The sequence below is a fragment of the Anopheles moucheti genome, chromosome 2 (genome assembly GCF_943734755.1).
Source record: "Anopheles moucheti chromosome 2, idAnoMoucSN_F20_07, whole genome shotgun sequence".
Taxonomy (NCBI): Eukaryota; Metazoa; Arthropoda; class Insecta; order Diptera; family Culicidae; genus Anopheles; species Anopheles moucheti.
The window spans coordinates 39,318,676-39,337,048 of NC_069140.1; the positions used below are offsets into that span (position 1 = coordinate 39,318,676).

Consider the following 18,373-nt stretch of genomic DNA (forward strand, 5'->3'; position numbering starts at 1 on the left):
CCGCATTAATGTCATCTTGTCCTCACCCTAGCCTTCCCAAAATCCCGAACCATCAACTCCACCATCGCGCCTGCCTCTTTCGATTTCGTTGGAAGAACGCATGGTAGGCGAAGATAAACACCTTTCACCATTTGTCGCCAGATTGTTTATGCTTTGAAGCGGATTACCGGAGATTGCCCGCACCGAAACAACGGTCCGGTGCGGATCCCAAAATCTCTCCAATCCACTGATGGGACTGCGCTTCCGTACTGCCCAGCGTTGCCATCTCACCCCAGAATCGGGTTCTATATTCGCCAGGCTAGGCTTTCGAGGTTCGGAGATGGATACGGAGTTTCGTTTGGGTAGATTTTTCCGCTGACCCAAGCGTACATCCTTCACGTAGCACGTAGTACGACACGGCACGGCACGGCAAAAACCATCGGTGTTTCCATAATTCCGTACTTCTTTTGTTCCCAGGGCTCTTGTGTTTGGAATGTTACGACCTGATTTCACCTTTCGGAGCAGTGTAACAGAGCGAGGGGGCCGAAACGTGAGGCCATCTCGCCGACCGGAAGCTGAGCTGAGGATGACAAGGATATTAAAATAAATTTCACGACACCTTTTGGCCCTCATTTGTCTTTTGTGTGTGCGGTAGTGTTCTGCAATCAGGGTACGGTTTTGTTGCTGCTGGCGTGTCACATTCCTATTGCCTTTGCTTGGACGGACTGACCGAGTTGTCTTGCAGGTCGTGGACATTTGTTTTTGTTTTTGTTTTTCCGGATGAGCACGGGAAGAATGATGATGGTGGAGGTGTTCCAAAAATAATCTCACATTCACCACGGCACACTTTGGAAGGGTCCGGTTGGGTAATTTAGGCAAAGGGCAGCTTCAGCAGGTGATAGGCACATACATTTCAACGCACCGATGGACCTTTACCGATTGCATAAATCTGTCCTTTGGTGTCAATGGCATCGGCAGGGAAGGTTGAAGACGTAGTTGTTAGTGTTTGCACTGGTATTTTCTATTCTTGTGTACATCTTGTAGAAAACGTATTCTGGTTAATTGCCATAACAATAATTGTTTAAATTAGGATAACTTTCCTAAACACCTTTAGTCGGTAATGGTCACAAGTATTTCCAGTTTTGATAATTCGTGTGGTGAATATTTTCATTAGAGCCTTCTTCAGTCAAACTCATTTTGTGGGTCGAACTACTAAACTGTGGTGTATACGATTGACGGACCCTCAATTTTAGCAGATACTATAGAAAGGGTGATGGAAGGGGCTTTCTTATTCTAATTCTGGTCATGTTTGTAACTATTATAGTCCTTCCGTATCTAATCCTAGATCAGTAAAAATATTCCTCGACCAGTAGCCCTAAACTTAGTTTTAAATTTCATCCATCCCGACTGTAGATAAATTAAATTTAAATTTAATATTAAATTTAAATATAAAATTTAGTTAAATATAAATTAAAATAAATTAAATATCGCAGACTTCTTACGAACCGCAATTGATCCTTATTAACCGCGTCGTTAAGACATTAATATTATAACAGCCAAAGATCCGACATCGGCTAAACGTTTTCAATTTTTTTCTGTAACGTCGGTAACGTGGTCGGCACTTACTTACACACTTTACACATACATTCCTTACAAATCGTTGAATGCAACAATTGTTGCACATTTATAGACCTTAATATATGTAATATATACCAATTACTCGAAATTCTGAGATAAAATAGTCATCCAACAGGTGTAAAGCCTCTATGAAACAAATAAAAAAACAAATGATATTTAAATCTAACAATTTCGAATTGTACGCAACAAATGCAGCCATTTTGTTAGCAGTTTGTTTATTTGACCGCACAAGAGATCATTCTTCAATAATATATAAAGAGAATTGCTTTTTGCTAATTAACTACTAATTCCGGAGTTTATAAAAATTGTCAGAAAAAGTATTCATTTATGTGTGGCATCTGAAGGATCCTACTTGGGAAATATTTTCCAAACAATTAAAATGGTTTTTACGTGGATGATGTTTGAAAAAATAATTGCTTTAACTATGTGGTAGTAATCAGCTTACATGTGAAATGATTTGGCTTCTGACTGTACCAGGTTATTTGTTCGCGAAATTCTGGGTCAAAATCATTTGAAAGAATTGGAAGGCCCCTCAAGTCGTTTGTTTGACATGTCTGCAATAGACCAGTGCTTCTAAAAAGTTTCAAAGCAGCACTTCAAATAAACATTTTATGGAGAAATTTAATCGCATGGTTCATTTGAGACGGTGGATATATTAATGATTCTGACAGCGTTCATTGAGTCTTATCAGAATAAATAAAACTTTACTATTGGTTTATTAAAGCACCGAAAAACTACAAGCTTGGAAAAACTACAAGCACATTAGGAATAATGAAGCAGATGTGAGAAGCTTTTACAAATGGAATTAAGGTTAATATTGCAACATATTAGTACCTGATTATTAGTATTTCTTTTGCAGCAATTCGGTACTGGCGTTAAAAAATCGATATTTTAAATTGTCGAGTTTTAATTCCTAATTTTCGCAAGCAAATCAGCAGTCGCCTCAATGCTACCCGTACCATCAACTGCAAATTACCATCTCGATGTAAAGGGATCATTTACAGAAACGCTCGAAGCGTTAGCGTAACCATTCAAACGACCCATCATTTGCTGCTTCCATTTTCGGGTGCCGCTTCCTTCGCTCGGAGTAAATGGCTTACAAGTGTCCTTCAATCAGACCGCTTAACGAAAAGCTCATTCGCTGATTGCGTCAATCCATCAGATCGGAACTGCTCACCTGTCTTTTTTTTCTCGGTAAGATGTTGGAATGCTTTTTTTCTGCTTCTTTCTCGCTTCCTTTCAATCAAAATCAGCCGGCTACGCATCCTTTATGGGCACGGTAAGCGTACCATTTCTTCAACATCGCTGCTTATTCGGTGCATTTGTTTCCACAAACTCCCTAATAAGGACTCGAAGAATTGAGGTTTGTTCATTATTAACTGCTTGCCTTTTGTAGCGTAGACGGTTCTTAAAGGAAATGAAGCAAAAAAGAAGGAACAGCTCAACAAACTTCTTTCAGTGAAAACCAACCAACCTTCAGTGAAAATTGTACGTGGAAGAAAACGGTCGGATAGAGGCGGAAAAAAGAGGACAACATGGACGAAAAAGAACCATAAAAAAACCCAGGATGTAGAGAGGGAAACAAAATCAGCAGGCGCAAAACGTTTTCAACAAAACCCATCCAATTTCCGCTCATTCCATTTGCCATCAAACGATTTCCCATCCTCGATCGGAGCCGTGGACGAACGCTGGCTGGGATGGATGGTGGCGGTGACTGCTTCCTGCCAGCCTGCACATAAAATCGTTCGCCCGAAATTTGTTCGTCCGCACCCCGTGCACGGCGGAGATGAGCGACAAAAAAAGCGGAATAAAGTCGTCGGAATAGCGGGCACAGTGAAGAAGAATACGGAGGCAAGTGCAGAAGGACTGATGTCTATGAAGAAGCACCTTTTTCGTTTTCTTGGAGCAAACTCCTACATGTGCGGGATGGGTTTGTTGGCCGTATGGCATCATCGGGTCTCAAAACGTTTTGAAGTTGTTGGAAATGTGGACCATCTTTAAGGAAGTCCGTTCGGTATGATGAAAAGTGTAAGCCCTCGAAGATGAGCGAGGAAAGGAAACGAAGGGTGGCAAAACAGGCACACAAACACACACACACACACCCATACACTAAAGTGCCTTGTTGAGACGTTGAAAAGAAGGAAAACGAGAGAAAGGAAGTGAGATAGGCAACAAATTGAAAGGAACTTTAATGAAAAGCGTAGCCAGCGTAACAGCGCTGAAACAGTACCTTTCATTTCACCGCACAGGTTGGGTCTTGATTTTGGATCATTGTTATCGCAAATTAAGGAAATTAAAAGCACGGTGGAATATACGGGGACACGGTGTGGTAGGAAATCCGATAATGGATGAGCATGGGGAGAGGGGATGGAAAACAGTGGACAGGCATAGGGGATGACAGGGGCCTGATGCAATGATTGAGTAAAAATCAGTCAAATTTGAAAGATGTTCGTGGGAGAATTTCGATAAAGCCTTGATGTTTGGGATGGAGTTTTCCTCGATTTTCTCTCTACCTTTTTGAAAGGGAACATTAGGGATTCGGAGTTTTGCCCAACTTGTCCGAACCGGCATGGGGAGGTGGCTCGGATACTGACTCGTGCTGCAGGGCATCGTATCACCGATCGGAACACCGGCTACGGCAAACAGGCCGACTTTTATCAGTGACTGAGAATGTGCGGGAAAAATTTATCGCACTTGAAAGTTGCGCTATGTGTTGGGGTTTTTTTTTGGTTCACATATATTCCCATGTAAGCCGGAGTCTTTATGATATGTGTGTGAGTGTATTTTTTCCTATCACACAAGACCCTTTTTCACGGCTTCCTAAACCCCGTAGGGAGCAGATCGTTCGGTGTCGAAACCGGTGAAAGAAATCTTCTCTGTTGCGATTTCTTTTTTTTTTGCTGTTGTTGCGAGAACACAATTTCCGAACCCGCTTTTCCCGACGGCGACGGCCCAACATTGTTTGCTCGAAATTCGTTTGCCTTGCCCTACCTGCCCGGTCCGGGTCGGAGAAAAACTGGCAGAGCGGGGAATGGAGTATCGCTGTTTTCCGTTGTCCGGCGTTGTGCTGGTGCAATTTGATCTTCGCAATCGGGCAGCAGGACATGGGATTAGGGATAAATGTTCCTATTTATATTCCAAATTGACAATATAATATCAATAATCCTTTCGATTCTGGGCGTCTGTTACGTCAGAGCTGGAGGGTGGTAGTGGATTGTGCCCCTTAAAAAGCGCCATAAATGAACCGTTGCGTAACGACGAACATATAAATCATCTTTGTTGCGCCATTGTGGGACATCGCAAAAGGTGTAGCGTTCAAGTAAAATGTGACCGTTGATCTTTTCGGATACATTTTTATACATGGAAATGGTTTTTGGAGAGTATCATCGTCGTATAGTTGCTTATCATCGTTAGAAGCTTTTTTTCTCCTTTGTAAAGGTTTAGGGTCCCGTAAGGGCATAGTTTATGCAAGAATAAAATATGTATAGTAATAAATCGACCAAGAACAGCCAGGGCAAATTATTCTAAAATTTTGAATCTTGATAGAACTATTCACTGCTTCTGCATGAAAAATATGTAAAAATATGTTTTAATTGCTTTTCTTCTAAAACACATAACTTGATGACGTTTCCAATACATTGTTCATTCGTGTCGTTCTTACGATCATATGATCGATACTTAGACATAATATTTATCCAATCATCTCACAACACAAAAAGTCTGCCTTTTCATGAAGCAACATGAAGGAAAGAAATGAAACCCCTAATGGAAATAAACTATCGACAGACGAGACGTAACTCGTCGTTGGCCTACAGCAACATTGGAATCCTAACGACCATTTTCGATTTCCCTTCCCGATCTGGGTTTGGGGCAAAGGGAGGTTCGGAGTCAGGGAATGCTTTTACGGCCGGTAGATTGGCGGCAGGTTAAAGTGTCTTGTACCGGTGGTGGTGACAAGGAAAATCCCTCTTTTTGCACCCGGTTACGTGACCATAAGGGGTTTTGAAGGAGTAAACCGAGAGGAGCAAAGTGCCATTGAAAGCAGGTTAGCAAATATAGGAACGAAGGAACGAATGAAAAACCACACTCGCGTTCAGTATTCGATGCATGGCATGGTTCGGTTCCGTGCGCAGAAGTTTGTCAATAGACATAAATTTCCGGAAATTTTTAACATTTTGAATACGCCGGGCACGGTCCCGTGCGGAGATGGTTTTCACAGCACCAGCGTGTCGTGACGACGGGAGATGAATCGTTTGCAGAGAAGTTGGCTGTGCCTGGGGGAAAAGGTAAAAGGGTTCAAAGAGTGGGAAGGTTTTTATCGATTTGAAGAAGCATCAAATTCCGTTTGAGCTGTTTTTTTTTACAATGGCAAGAATGGGATAGAAAGGATTAATAAAGGATTAAAAGATGTAAACGTTTTCCAAAAAAAAAAAACAGCGGGATTAACTTCGGGTTTGGAAATTTTGCCGCTATCTGATAGCTATTAGCTTGATCTTGTGCTGTAGCGGTGATCATGTTAAATATGGGTTTTAGTATTTCTGTGTTTAAATTTCACAAAAAAAATGTGTGTAAAAGGTGTAAAAGTTTCATTGCTTTACGACTTCAAAACATTCCTAGTATAAGGTATTTGTTTCCATGATTTTGATTCGTTGCGCAATTAGCTTATGTTCTGCAGAAAATTATTCGTCACAAATTATGCATTGACTGAATCGACCACAGACCAACAACTTCATGTTCCTCCTTTTCCACTCCGTCTATTCTTCCAAACGCAAGCTGTGTCAACAAACAAGCAAATGTCCACCAGCCGTACTGACCGTACTGGAATAGTAGAAATCGTGGAATTTATCTCGCACCGTGGATTAATTTGGATGGTTCATGAATCCAACTGTGTGGTTTCGAGTCGAAATTAGGGCACGAGCGAGCTCAATTGGTCGTCAAGCGCGAAACACCAACGGATTGTGGTGGTCATCCGGTTCAAAGAGCTGTGTGACACTCTCTCGACCCCAGCGGGACTAGTGCGTCCGAATCCGAAGTAAATCGCATCGCGTGATGGGATCATGAATATGAAGTTTTGCGAGAAAACGTCCAACCCGTACCGTGCGGAGGTTGTGATTGATTGACGCTAGGATTACCGTGGCTGGCACCAGTGAAGGTGTGATTTTCTGCAATATTCCCTTCACAATCCGGTTGTGTCTACGTGTGCGTGCGGCTGGGTAGGGTTTCTAGTGCAAAACAGGTTTCCAAAAATATCCGCGTGTTGTGGTGCAACACGAATGGTGGCACTGCGAAAAGGGCAAACGGTGCTAGTAATTATTTTCCCAACTTCGCAGTGCGCAGCGAGCTACGGATCAGCTGGATTTGTTACGTGCTGTGGTATTGTTTTCCTGATCCGTCCGCCTTACGGAATGAAATTTTACTCTATTCCCAATGGGGTAACCGGACAGTCAGCTAGCTGGAACGAACAAATCCCTGCGTGGAGTTGTTTTTCGTACGTTGCAACTAAATGGTAAACTCTGCGAGAGATCTAACGGGCAAGCTGTGATTTAACGAGTTTTGCATGCAGCGAGCTTATGATGCTGTCGGTTGTGAAATGATTATCAAAATACGTTGCTAGGTAATCGTGCGAAATGGGACAGCGTAGTTTGCCACACGATTTGGTAAATGGAACATGTTGATCACTCACAGGATTTTCGCGTTTGCTGCATTGGTTTTTGCAGAATGAAACATTTTGGATGTTTTGCTAAAACGGTTAGTTTACTTTCGAAGGATTTTTTGATAATTTAATTAATCAACTTTCGCTAGTTTGTCAAACCAAGATGCTAAGTGTTTGCGGATACAAACCTGTTAATGCTTACTGTCTAACAAAAACATGACGAAAACAGGAAGGTATTTTTTAAAAGTTGTTTAGAACATGGTGTCAGTTCGCAGAAGCTCTTGAAGGGTATCATGTCTAGTTCAAGTCGACGTTCTCAAATATAATAGAAGCTCTCCTAAGAGTAACTATAAGCTAAACATTGAAAAAATTTGTTAAATATTGAACCTCAATTTATAAATTGGAAAAATTTACTATAAAATTATTGTGGTATCTATACAGATAGTTTCACATGTGTCGTATGTATTATAATTATTCATCATTTATTCACTAATCACTAATTAAACAATGAAGGGAGGACTAGGTTCGACCCAGATATTAACGAAAATTGGTCTTGCTGTTTTCAAGTGATTTCATTAGTAATTTTGATTTGATATTAAAATAAAAAAAACATGAAATACTATTAAGAGGGAATTTCTGTAGCTTGCAAATGCGTACTCAAAATTTCGATAAGAATTCAAACCAAATTTTGTTTGCTGTAAATAAATGATGGTAAGAAAACCAACGATTTTACCTGTACAATGGTTTGCCAGCACTCTCCCGAAACCACAGCACCATATACACTCGATCGTTCAGTTCCTCCGGCTCGATGTCACACGGTAGGGTAGCCGTCCGTCCAAGGACCGCTTCAACTGTCACTGTGGACACTGTGGAGAGAAAACAGAAAGCACAGTTCGATTAATATTTTATGGATTGAAAGAAACTCAACCCGCACAAGGTCGGTCGCTTCGCTACGATCTGGGGTGGGAAGAATGTTTTGTACGTTGTATTGAAAATCAATAAATAGTTAACCTTTAAATCTGAAACCCTTCAGACGCAACGAAACAAAGCAACCCACTTTTCGGACCGACCGCAACAATTCCGTTTGATCGCTTGTTTTCCAATTCTCAGCTCCATAGAGATTTCCACCCGCCACCGACGTTTGGCCAAACCGATGGATTCCGTTTGCGTTTGTGTTAACGGGAAGCCAATATCTAAAGGCTGGCATGTTTCACATCCTGCCACAATCTTCCGCATTTCCCGGAAGGACCATTGAAGCCTTTCCGGGCGAGATATACCGGTGAAAAGGTTCTCCAAATCATGGGTGGATCAATGCTTCTTACAATTCACTAAATCGAAGGACCATTTTCTTTCGCCGGATAACAAATCCGAACCGAAATAACTATGAATCGTCCAGCCACCACCGCTGCCGAAACGGACATGTGGACCGCTGCTTTGGCTTGTTTTTGTCCCATTGTTCAAAGTCCATTCAGAGTCCTTTTGTGCTGTTATTTTTTGTTTTTTAGCCCACCCCGATCCCAAGGAGATAAACGATGGTGGACTGATTTTTATTTTTATTATAATTTTTTGTTCTGCTTCTTTTTTGGTAAACAATCACAATGGCCCGATGTTGTCAGCCCGCCGCAGACACGGTTTTTCCATGTTCGTTCACACTCGACCGTCATCCATTTTGCTCGTCCCGAGCAACAGCAAAAATCCCGTGAATCGGAATGGTGCAAATGGATTATGATCTTCATCTTTTCTTTATTGCGCTTCCCAATCCAATAATGATAATAATAACAATAATAATAGTCGTAAAAGTAATAGTGAGTCAGCAGCAGACGGGTGGCGAGCACGTTCACGTGCCTTTCTGGTCACGAATCGCAAATTCCCTCCCATGGTTCCTAGCTCCTGCTTTGCCCATCGCAAGGGCGGTGAGACAAATAAAAAAAGGGAAAGTAAGACGAAAACAAAAGGGTCCAAATGTGTTCACCGAGTGGAGCTTTTTATTTTATTTTCTGTGGGATACATGGTGACCGAATGGTATGCGAATACGGATTCGCCATTTTCCAAACCCAAAGCTGCGGTTGAATGTCATCCGTTTCGATGACTCGGCATCTGCTTTGGGTTCAAGGGAGAAATGTTTTATCAAACAGCACAGAGGCACGTGGCCGTGAAGATAAGCATGGGGAGAAGGATTGCAAATGTGTATGGATCAATAGTTGTCAGATAAAAAATCCTAGCACGGGTGTGTGTTGAGGTGGTACCGGGAGAGACCGTCCCAGGGCCGGTGATGTGTTCGACAAGTTTTGTTGTCCCGGTTGAACGCGATCAGCTTATTGGTTGATGTCTGCAAATGTTTGCTGCATGATAATGAGACAAATGTGTTGCATTTGTATTGCATGTATCACATGAAATTAGAGCATGGTTGCAACTAGTTGCTTATGCTTCAATAATTGTGTTTCATGGAAAGGGTTGCATTGTATTAGGTAATTTACGTTAAAACTACTGGGCGGTTCAAGTAGGGTTGGGTTTCATAAATCTTTTAAAAAGAATCATTCATATGAATCTTGCATGTGGAGTCATTCGAATCAAGAGTCAACTCTCAAACGATTCATGAATCTTCATGGATCTATAAGGATTAATCTTTGAACATTCAGAAAATATTGAATGAATATTTGGAACTGAAATTCAGATTTTTTCCTGCAATTCAAAGATTCATTCAAGTTTATGATTCTTAATCATAATAACTCAACACTAATTTCATGAATTGTATAAGTTGCTTTTCAAAACTTTCGAAATGTTGTACTATATATTTACGTTTTTTAAGTACTTTTAAGTACTTTATAATAATGTAAACGTTATGCACTAACGGTAAAATTGTTCACCCCTTTTTATAATGAGAAAATGTGCCTAAATCCTTTTAGGAAATATAAATACACAAAATACTTACAAAAGATATAACATCACATTGTTTGGTTAATGTAAATAAGCAGCAAAGGGCTTAAGTTTCCTGCAGCGTATCCCCGTCGAATAGATTAATGCCCTAACATCGTCCCTAACGTTTAACCGGAATTACCCATCACCGCAAGAAAGATTAACTGACCGACAAACGTTGATGTGCACATTTCTTTTAAATCGACATTAAAAATAAGGCAGCCACTCCTTATTATAATTTCCCTCATTCCTGCGCCCCTTTCGCCTCATATTTCCTAGCTGTGAATGCCCGCTTCCCAAAAGCATCCCCAAAAACCAAAGCAGTGGCCGAGAAATACAAATTAACATTTCACTCTCGACCATTCCAGCACCACCACCAGTTTTGGAAGGGTCCTCAGAACTCGCCAACCCATTTCACATCCAATCAAACAGCAACCAGAAGGATTATTTACCCCCAACAGTAAAGCTTTTAGGTAGACGTATCCTTTACACCACCTTCCAGCCATCCTTGGGGGGGGGGGGGGGGGGAGGGAGTTCAGCTCCATTAGAAACCATCTCCCCGGACAGTCGACCCGGTCCCGGTCTGTTACAGCGAGAACAAATAGTTTCTAATTAATTAAAACCGCTTTACCATCGGAACATTCGGGCCTTGGGCTGTACCGTAAGGGCGTACCAGCACCATCAACCCTCACTTCATCAAAATGGGTTCAAAATGGCCTCGGAAACCCTTAAACTGTGCGAATGGAGTCCCCTTTTATTGAGGGCATCGGTAGGTTGATAGAGCACGCGGGATGGTCCGTTATAATGGGGACGATGATGGTGATGGGCAGAGAGTGTGGTTAAGGGTTGAATTATTTTTTTTCGCTCGTCTTGTGTTCGCAGGCCGGAAAGTGAGTGCTCTAGTATCCGATTTTACGATCACAGGCATATAAATCATTCATGTTTCAACTCCCTTCCACACGGAAGGAACCGGTACCACCTGCTTGACTAGCGCCCGGACCATCACTTACAACATAACGCGCCCGTCCGCGCCACATAAAACAACGTATAAATAATCATTCCGGGTTACATTGTTTCTGGGCAGAGAGTCAACAAGCGGTTCCAAGCCGAACAATTTGTTGCGTGTGATTTAATTCGTTCGATCGAGCAATGTTTCACATTTGCAGCCAGGGCGGGAAGGTACATGCGTGTGCCATTTAAGCTACCACAGGTTCCGAGGCACAGAGGCTGTTGTCTGTTGCATCCTGGGCTTTGTGCAGGTAAATTGGATTGAAATGTGCCGTGATGTTACAGTCAATACGAATAAATCCGGCTAGAAGGTGACACATTCAAACGAACATGCAACAAGCGAATTACTGGCCGCGGTGAAGGTATTTCGAGACCATTAGGTAATTTGTAGCAATAATAATGTTTCGACAAATCGATGGATTCGATTCGGTGGAAAACATATTGATGAAAGGGATAAGATGATATTTTAAAAGTTTTTCTTAGGATCAATGAAGTAAACGTATGGAAATGAATTGCCAGCTGATGTCAGAGTAGTCAGTTATTTGTTCTTCTTCAGAAGCAGTACAACAGAAGTGGATCAGGTAAACAAAATAGACATATTTCTCCAATTTTATGAGTCGTACTTGCGGGAGATTGATCTTGATAGGGTTATCAACCGGTCGTGTGTAACCGGCACTGCTACCAGATACATAAAAATGAGATTTCCGTGGATACGGTTTTAATCGCTTGTCAATTATTTATTGAATTTGTTGCTTAAACGTTCTCATGCATATACCAAATGTATTTCATTACATCCTGTTTGCATTATTTGTTAAATATCTTTTTTCTGAGCAATTTTGATGTCCTTGCAATTTACTGGAAAAGTGCAACTACACCAACATCGCTCCGTTAAAAAAATCATTCCATCGCTGCATACAGTTCGGGGCGTGGATGTGATCCCGCAGATCGAGTGTTGGTTTATGATTGAACGTCAAACTCATCATGCCAAAATTGATAGTTCATCAAAAAAGGTTTTGCATCAGTGTGCCGTACTGACCAACCGCCCGACATCCACCCACAAACCCCTGAAAAGTTGGTTGATTTGGCCCGGGCAGGAATATTCCTGGCGTTTCCCGGACAGTATTTCTATGCCCTCAGCATCCCCAACCACGGTCCAGTCGTCTTCGAAACAGTGTTTGCTGGAAAGGGCAACACTGGTGAAGAGAATCCCTTCGTTTCGATCAAATTGATGACCGTGATCGTTCTATCAGAAATTGATTCATGTGTGGAAATTGGATTTTCGCAGTAGATTGAACACATAACAACCATCACTCACACACAACAAAACACGGCACAGCAGAGCTGGCACGGATAAGCGCGCACATCGTTTCACCGTCAATGCGTCCCTGCCAGCCACCAGGGCCCGATGAAGCGCAACCAGCAAACGGCAAAATGTTAACAAGTCTCCTTCTGACTGATTCCACCGCTACCGTTGCCGGTACTGTGGCACCGTTGGTCCTTTATGTTCGCCGAATCACCGAGGCAACGCTGGCCATTGAGGCGGTTTACGATTTCCAGGTCATCCCTAGATTTATTGTGCAGATTTTTGGAATTAACGAACTTAGATTCGCAAAATCCAATATCTGTGCACCGCTCGTTAGTGCCTGGTCATCTGGGGGTCTGTGTGCGTGTATGTTTTCCGTCAGATCAGACACCCGTACATGGTCGAAAAATATGACGTGTGCGATTGGGAAGTGGTGAAGCATTTTGAGTGGTGGTATAGTTTTTTTTCTTTATTTGCTCGTTGTTTCGATCATTTTTTTATTGTTGCTGTTTCGCAGCAGCTCATCGTCACGGTTTCAATATACAGTTGGATGTTTTCCCCATCCCTTCCCTAGCATGTATTGGGCTAACGAGTCTTCGGTAAGATACTATCGGACTGCATACGGACAGAGTTTTATCTGGTTACCTGGTAGTTATTCGTGCATATGCATATATTCGATTATGGAATATGCAAACAGCGCATCGACGGAATGATTCGTCTGAATTGTATCATGATTATGTCGACGTTTTTTTGGCAATTCCTACCATCAGCTTTTTATGAACAATAAGTCCTTTTTTATGTTCATTTTGGAACAACATGGATAACATTTCGTTCGGTTACATGAAATTCTTCCTGCGGAATGGGTATTTTGGTAAGTGACGCTTTTAGCAAGTTAAATTACATGATTTTCTCTCCCAACCCTCAAGCGATTCAAGATTCTTTACTTGAATTATTGTTAAACAGTCGTCGAACACTTTCTGGTCTAGTTCATCTACTGTCAAATAATCCTTTAAGCGAAAAAAACTTACCAGCACTACTGATTTTAAACTAAATTGAAATTACTGAATTACTTAATTAATATAAACTGAAATTAACTAAAATTAATCTTGAAGAACACAAATCGTGGATGGATTTGAACCAGGCGTCAATAACGTTATGACGTTGTGCTCTTGTTCACCATGTCATGATGGCTCAAGTATGTATTCGCTAAAAGGAAATAACAACTTTTGATGTGTTTTTCAAAAGTATTTTCAATCAGTCCTCAAATACTTTCTGCTCCAGTTTACCTTCTGTCAAATGAACTTTTCAAGCAAAAAACTTGCTTCCAAAAAAAACATAAAAAAACATAAAAAAACAAACATTTCTAAAAAAAAACTTCCAATGAAATGTTTGATCATGAAACAATATAGTACAGTACAATACGAGTGAGCAAATGCTCAATTATGTTGGTTTTCTGTAATAATTAGATTATTCCTTCAATAAAATTATTTAGTAGTATTTTCGATCATTGATCACAAAAAAGTACCGTTGCTAAATAGTATTCTTCGAATCATTTACGAATGTTTTCAAAAGTACAGATAAAGGTCGAAGCAAAGCGATAGACAGTTCTATACTTCTTGTGAGGTCGTCATTAATTTTGAGCTCAGGGTCCCAGCGGCCGGTTGATATTTCTTGCAATGCGCTGCGTAAGCACATATTTTATGCAGGTCCTGTTTTTTATCGCAGTATTGCATTTTTTTAATGCTTCTTTCTATAATTATTTTGCTTCTTTTCGTCATTCTGTTGATTGAACATCATATTTTATATTCACCGCTTATATGACTAATCTTTACGCAAAACTGAAAATTTCAACAAAAATCTATTTAAATACATATAGTTGTGCGATAAAACACTACAAATGATTCAGCTCTACCGGGTAGCATTATAGTCCATCAATTCAATGACCTATTTTTGTCACATCGCATGCCATCGAGTAATTACATCCAATGAACTTCAATTAGCCAGTCACATCAGAAATCAATTTACGGAAAGGACGAGAATAAACAAAACAAGAAAAAAAAAATCGAAACATAATCCTGTTTCATTTCGGTTCAGACGATACTTGTTCTTCCGTCTGCGTGTTTAAGAATCGGTCGAATAGTTTATCGATGAAAATCACTTATAGTTTTTGTGTAAAGGAAAGGAAGGACCCCAAAAGAAACTTAATAGTTGAAAGCTTCCTTAACTGCAGCAGAATGTAAACGAAAAAGCATTTCACACAATTTGCAATTTAAAATAGCAAAATTCACGTATCATTAGCCACTTTGCTCGGAATAATACCATGGCAAATGCGCTTTTCCTTTGTTAAAAACTATTGATTTTTTTCCCTCGCTTTGCCACAGGCTTGGTTTTGCAGTTTCGAACGCACGAAGAATGTTTCACCCTCGCACTAGTGGCGGCTAATTTCCGGAGCATTTTTCTCGCTGTGTGCCGTTCTGCGCCGATTCAACCGTCCGGCACTCCGGCAGGCTTTGGGAAGTCTGTAAGACCTGAAGGAAATAACAAGGAAAAACCCAACCAACCGACCGACCGTCCTTCGAAACACGGCAGCCTTTCATCCTATTCATATTTATTTTCATTTTATTTAAATTTCCTTCCTTGCGGGTGGGCGTATCCTTTGGGCCACCCACCCATCCATCGTGCAAGGGCCTTGCGTTCGTCGTCCGTTTCTTTTAAGCGGGTATCTTTTGCGCTTTCTCAACCCTTTCGCTGTTGGGTTTGGGCCGTTTTCTTGGTTTTATATAAATCTTCACCCTGGCCACCCATCGCTTCACGGTGAGTGGGTGTTGGGAGTGAATGAAAAACCGCAGCAAACGCCTCATATGGCAGGTGGCTTACCGGGAGACGTTCATTTGCTGCTTTACAAGTCCAAACCGCAGCGGCATCATTTTCCAACGGTCGACATTCTCCTATTACGGAGCGTTTTCCACTTTTCTTCCTGATTTTCAGTTTTCACGCGCTAGTAAATACTGCGCTATGCTATTTTTGCGTCCTTGAACATTCATTTATGAAATAGGGGAGAAAAAAAAACAACAACAACGGTATATGTACACTAGCACGGAGAAAACAGCACCTGTCTTTTGAACAGAAAGCTTTTTCTTTTAATGAGCCTCAGAAACAATGGACGAAGGACACACGACACGGTGTAAAGGTAACCGGCTCTTAACATATTTCTTTATTTCGGTTGACTCGTATGTTACCGTGTTTCTTTAAGTGGAAATAATATGTTGTAATGGGCCTAGTATGCAAACAAGATTATCATCATCATGTTAGTGGATTACTCGTTTGTTTAAAAATGTGTATAAAAGAACAAATAGGTGACTGTGGTTTGGGGCAACTGAGGTTGTTGGGCAATAACTTTGATGGTGAAATACGCGCTAAGGTACAGGCTGCCAACCGGTTATTCTACAGCGGAAACTTCTCAAAACAGCTGTCGTCCTGGGACTATATAAAACCTGTATAGTTCCAGTACTCATATACGCCTCTGCGATATGGGTTTTGTCCAAAAGAGACGAAACCCTCTTAGCCGCGTTCGAGAGGAAGATGCTCAGAAGGATGTTGGGCCCCGTATGCGTGGAGGTGCTGTTGCTATGACGTGCTCTAGGAGTTGTACGGATTACACTCGCCAGGCTCCGGTGGGCGGATCACGTCATGTAAATGATACCGGACAACCAAAGCCTTTTTGGTCTTCCTCATGGACCATGGAGGTAATGGTAGGGTCAAACTGAGATGGAGTGGCACTCAACCGTGAGCGGCCCGCAGTAGGCATAGAACGAGAAGTGGTTGAAGCGCCTGATAAGTAAGTGAGTATGTAAATATTTTAAGTCTAGTTGCTTGGGAAAAAAAATTGTATTTTTTTATCCTGTAGAATGTTATCAACGAATAACTTTAAGTGTACTAGAGGTTAAGGGATCAGAGATTAATTAGGTAAATGCTCCTACCATGAATGCCACTTCTAAAGTTCACAGAAAAGCAGAAAATAAAAACAAATATGGTGTCTCTATCGTGTCGAGCAATAGTCAAACTGTCTGTGTGGTTATCAACAAAACTAACAAATAAATTTAATTACAAAGGTTAATTTTTACTGTTTTCTGCAGTTGGCACTGGTTAATGCATCTAAGCGAACAAACTTAATTAACTGCTGTGCTTGTTGTTTTCAATGCATTGCTTCTGCTCTGAATCACGCTAAAAACAGGATTGTTCGTTTCATTCACCATTCAAACCGTCGTTCACCTCACGCCCACACGTCTGACAGAACCTAATTAATTATCTTACCCCAAAAACGGAATCTGTATCATCCGTTGAAACTCTTGCACTTTAACGTTGCCCGCCAATGTAAAAAATACATTGAGCACCCAAAAAAAAATGACTAAGTAAAAGAAAAGTAACACATGTGCAAACCATACTCGGCATCTTGTGGGCGAGCCACCGTGTGAAGTGTGCCAATGATGTTTTCATTTGAAAAGAGCTGGATAGCTTCATTCAATCTCGATTGTTTTCGTGCCCATTAGCATCGTTGCGGTTCACGAGGCATTTTTTTGTTGGGTTTTTTTGATTGAAAATTCACTACCGGCATAATTACTGTATCGTACGGGCATGGGTGCGCCCGGTACTGAGAGATGATACGGTGGAAAAAGCCTCAAATAGACCTATCAGTCCGCGGTACGTATTTCCGGATCTTAATTTAGCTTCCACCGGTACCGAGTATGACACCGTTTGAATTTCAATTCGAGGTGAAAAAATCCACATCACGTCTTGTTCTCCGCAAATCGCCAGGAAGTCTTCGGTTCGGTTCGGAGATCTGGACAATTTCCAAAACCAACCAAGCAAGCAGCCGGTACTTTTGGACCCAAACGTGGTACCTTCTACTCGGGGGAATAGCTGGAAATTGGATGAAAATGCTTTCCAATTTAGTTTGCTTCACATTCCGATACGGTTGCTGCGGCATATACTGGTCAGTGTTTTTTGGGAATACAACAGGATCATTGAGCAAGAAAAAGCTAAAATGGAATAAAAAAACACAACACTACAGTGGACTGCACCAATCGAACCTATACAGACAGGACCTTTCGGTTGGTTCGAGCATCAGTGTGGGCCCTTTTTTTCGTTGTTTCCCTTGTCTTTTTGCTTAATCAACAACCGACCCAGGGCCGCGAATCGTGATGAGCTTTTCCATCCCGTATCGTTGCCCGGCACCAGGGCCATATCGGTCTCGTTTGGGTTTATGGATTATTTTTATTCGTCTTATTATGATCAACAAAATTTTTATTACCATTATGTGGTTTACTCGCCGATTCGGGGGCATGACCGTAGCGTTTGTTAAAGTGCTGTGCAACGAGAATGAAACCTTTTTGCGTAACCGGCAGAATGCCTTTAAGTCCGTTTGTGTAGATTGTGTGCTTGTGGCAGATAAAGAATAAAAAAAAGGATACAAGAAACGCCAGGCAGCTGGTTACGGTTTCGATTCTCCATCTTTACAAAATGGAACAAGGCAGGACACCGTGGACCACACAGCAAGTGAGTGAGTGCTGTCTCTGGGGGTATTTGTCATGCGGCTTCTTGATTTCGGATGCTCCCGTGTACGAGGGCGGTCGGTGACAATGATTAATATTCAGCGTGCGTTCGAATGTTCCCACGTGCCATGTGCGAAGCGTCAGCGGGTTTCACGCACCGAGCGGTGGTGCACACTCTCGCACAGCATTAGGTGAATGTTGGAGATTGGATTTGATGGGCACGGTTTTAATGGGTACGCGTGTAAAACAGTAATATCTCAATCTGGCCCCACCAGCGAGTAGAACAAAATGGACATCATGTAACGATGGAACTCGATCTGACCA

The 18,373-nt window shown here is 41.6% G+C and overlaps 1 protein-coding gene across 1 annotated transcript in view; it reads right to left on the reverse strand.

The window, feature by feature from the left end:
• Positions 1 to 18,373, reverse strand: part of LOC128309431 (uncharacterized) — a 114,783-nt gene that overhangs the window by 56,868 nt on the left and 39,542 nt on the right. Inside the window, exon 2 of the mRNA XM_053045816.1 lies at positions 8,004 to 8,136. Within this exon, the coding sequence (XP_052901776.1) occupies positions 8,004 to 8,136 (133 nt within the window). The remainder of the gene's footprint in view (positions 1 to 8,003; positions 8,137 to 18,373) is intronic.